We start from the raw sequence: 2655 nt of genomic DNA, 5'->3' as shown, positions 1-2655 counted from the left end.
TACAAAAACTGTTTAAAAAAAAAAAATGGGATTTGTTAAAATGAATTTTACACGGTCTCTCTTTGCAGCAAACCCAGCTTAGGGGGATTTCAGTGAGTCACCATGACAACCCGGTGCTGTTCTGGGAAAATTACTGGGGAGAAGAGGGCTGCAAGCACCGGGGAGTGGGGAGGGGACAAAGTAAAGGGGCAGTGATGGGGCAGAGTGGGCACTGGGTCCGTGTGCAGGTCACAGGACGATGCCCAGCTCCATAGGAACATACCCAAGCCCTCAGGATAATGCCTAACCCCATAGAACCGTGTCCAATCCCATTGAACTATGCCCAGCCCTATAGGACCATTCCCATTTCCATAGGACCATGCTCAACCCCATAGGACCATGCCCAGCCCAAAAGGACCATCCCCAAAGGATTTTGCCAATGCTACAGGATCTTTCCCATCCCCACAGGACCATTCCTAACCCCATAGGGCCATGCCCATCCCCATTGCATGTGGCCAACGCAACAGGACCATTTCCATCCCCAAACCTGTAGGACAATGCCCATCCCCATAGGATGCTTCCAACCCCACAGGACTATGCCCAACCCCATAGTACCACTCAGCCCTATAGAATTGTTTCCAATCCCATAGGATCTTTCCCACTCCACAGGGCTGTGCCCAGCCCCACAGCCCCACACTGATACGGGATATGGGGAGGCAAGGAGAGGGGCTATGGGGACTTCTGGAAGGGGCCCAGCATCTCAGCATGCAGCAGCCACAGTCACACGCCCTCTCCCATGCAGCCACCACCCCAGCACTGTCCCAGGCACGCCGGGTTGGACTGACAGCCGATCTGGGACGGGGAGAAAAGTGTCCAAGCTGGGAAAAGTCTTCCCAAAGAGCTCAGCCTAGCTTTGGGGCAGCCAGAGGCCACGTCCCTGGTGGGACAGGGAGGTGGCGAAGGGCCAGCGCTGCTCTGGCACCGCAGGAGCAAGATGTCCCCAGCTCTGTCCCATGGGACTGAACTCAATGTACACGGCCTCACGTCCTCTGTTTGTCCCTGGCTTTGTGTGGGGGGACTGGGCTTGGCTCCCTGGGAACACATGGGTCGGGGGTACTGCACAGCATCGTGCATAGAGCAGGAGTGGTGTGGGGAACAGGCCCCACATAGGGCCCACAGAGCCCACAGGGACCAGGGGAGATCCCACCTCACGTGGGCTCCTTCCCCCCCCTCAGGCCCACAGAGCCCTGGGAGTTTGGGATCCCACTGATGCGGGGCACAATGTGCCATCGTGAGTCCCAGTGCATCAGCACAGGCTGTGATGTGGGGCTGCAATGCCCCACTGTGTGTCATGCTGCACCACTGCCATTCATCACACGGTGGTGTGGGTCACCAAACACCACCATGAGTCTCCATCCGCTGCCATCATTCACCACATGCTGCCACAATTCACCACACACCACCGGTAGTCAATCACGATCCACCAGTGTGGGTCGTGGTGCACTGTCAGGCGATGGTGTGGGTCACAGCACGCTGCTATGGGGTATCATACACCATCCTGAGCCACAACAGCCCGGTGTGGGTCACATCACACCAACAGAACCTGGCACCCACGGGTACAGCTCACAAACACCCCCTGACCAGGGCTGGGTGGCACAAGCCTTATCAGACACCCGAGAATCCCCTCCCTATCAGTACGCTCAGTGCAGGGCTTATGTCCCCAGCACGGTTCGGTGACCTCGGGGCCGTGCCCCACGGGAGAGAGTTATTCTCTGGGGGGACTGCAGGGGGGGGATGATGTTTTTCTAATCATTTTCCTGCCATAAATACCCGACCCTGCGCAAACATTCTGTTCCCACTCGCACTGCACGCATTCCTCCGTCCACTGCCTGCGACCCACGGCTGCGGAAATGGCTCAGCCCCACGGCTGCCCCGGCCCCACAGATCCCCTGCAGTGGGGAGAAGACAGTGAGATGGCTCCTCTGACTACAAAATACCTTTTATTGTTAAAAGGCGGCGGCCGCCGGAATGTGGGGAAGATGGGGAGAAAGGGGAAATCGCCCCTGATTTCTTTGGGGGCACAGCGTGTGAGGTGGGGAGAAACGACGCCCCCCAGGTGCAGCCCCCGTGTATCGCTGTTGATGGGATGGGAGCAGATGGGGCTGCATGTGCCCCAAACCTGCAGGGCGGTGGGCAAGGGGGGGAGAAATGGGGGAAGGAAAGGGAGAAAGGGATGGAAAAGGGGGAAAGGAACAGTGGGAGCGGCTGAGTGCCAGCGAGGGGGCTGAGCCCCTCACCACGCCGTGCGGGCGCTGCGGCGGCAGAGGATGCGGCGGAAGGCCCTGCGGAAGTCGCGGTTGAAGGCGGTGTAGATGACGGGGTTGAGAGAGCTGTTGCAGTACCCGATCCAGAAGAAGAACTGGAAGATGCCGTCGGGCACTTTGCAGCGCCGCGGGCAGACGGCGCCCAGGCTGTAGAGGAAGAAGAAGGGGAACCAGCAGAGCACGAAGACGCCGATGACCACGGCCAACACGAAGGTGAAGCGCTTCTCCCGGTTCGCCTGCGCCTTCCTCCGCCACGGAGCTGGGCTCAGCGCCGGCGCCAGCACCACGCGCCCCGTCCCCGTGGCCACGGTGTCCCTGGGCCGCCCCGAAGGCTGCGGGGACCCTCCAGGCG

At 59.8% G+C, this 2655-nt stretch overlaps 1 protein-coding gene across 1 annotated transcript in view; it reads right to left on the bottom strand.

Moving 5' to 3' along the window:
* Window positions 1–1962: 1962 nt before the first annotated feature.
* The window catches only part of LOC104917109 (alpha-2B adrenergic receptor), a 1595-nt gene continuing 902 nt past the window's right edge, over window positions 1963–2655 (bottom strand). The window contains 2 exon segments of the mRNA XM_019611788.1: window positions 1963–2652; window position 2655. The exon segment at window position 2655 is cut by the window's right edge and continues 902 nt beyond it. Of these exon segments, the coding sequence (XP_019467333.1) occupies window positions 2273–2652; window position 2655 (381 nt within the window). The 3' untranslated portion in view covers window positions 1963–2272.

The sequence above is a fragment of the Meleagris gallopavo genome, unplaced genomic scaffold (assembly GCF_000146605.3).
Source record: "Meleagris gallopavo isolate NT-WF06-2002-E0010 breed Aviagen turkey brand Nicholas breeding stock unplaced genomic scaffold, Turkey_5.1 ChrUn_random_7180001955706, whole genome shotgun sequence".
Lineage (NCBI taxonomy): Eukaryota > Metazoa > Chordata > Aves > Galliformes > Phasianidae > Meleagris > Meleagris gallopavo.
This window is presented reverse-complemented; position numbering and strand designations above follow the sequence as displayed.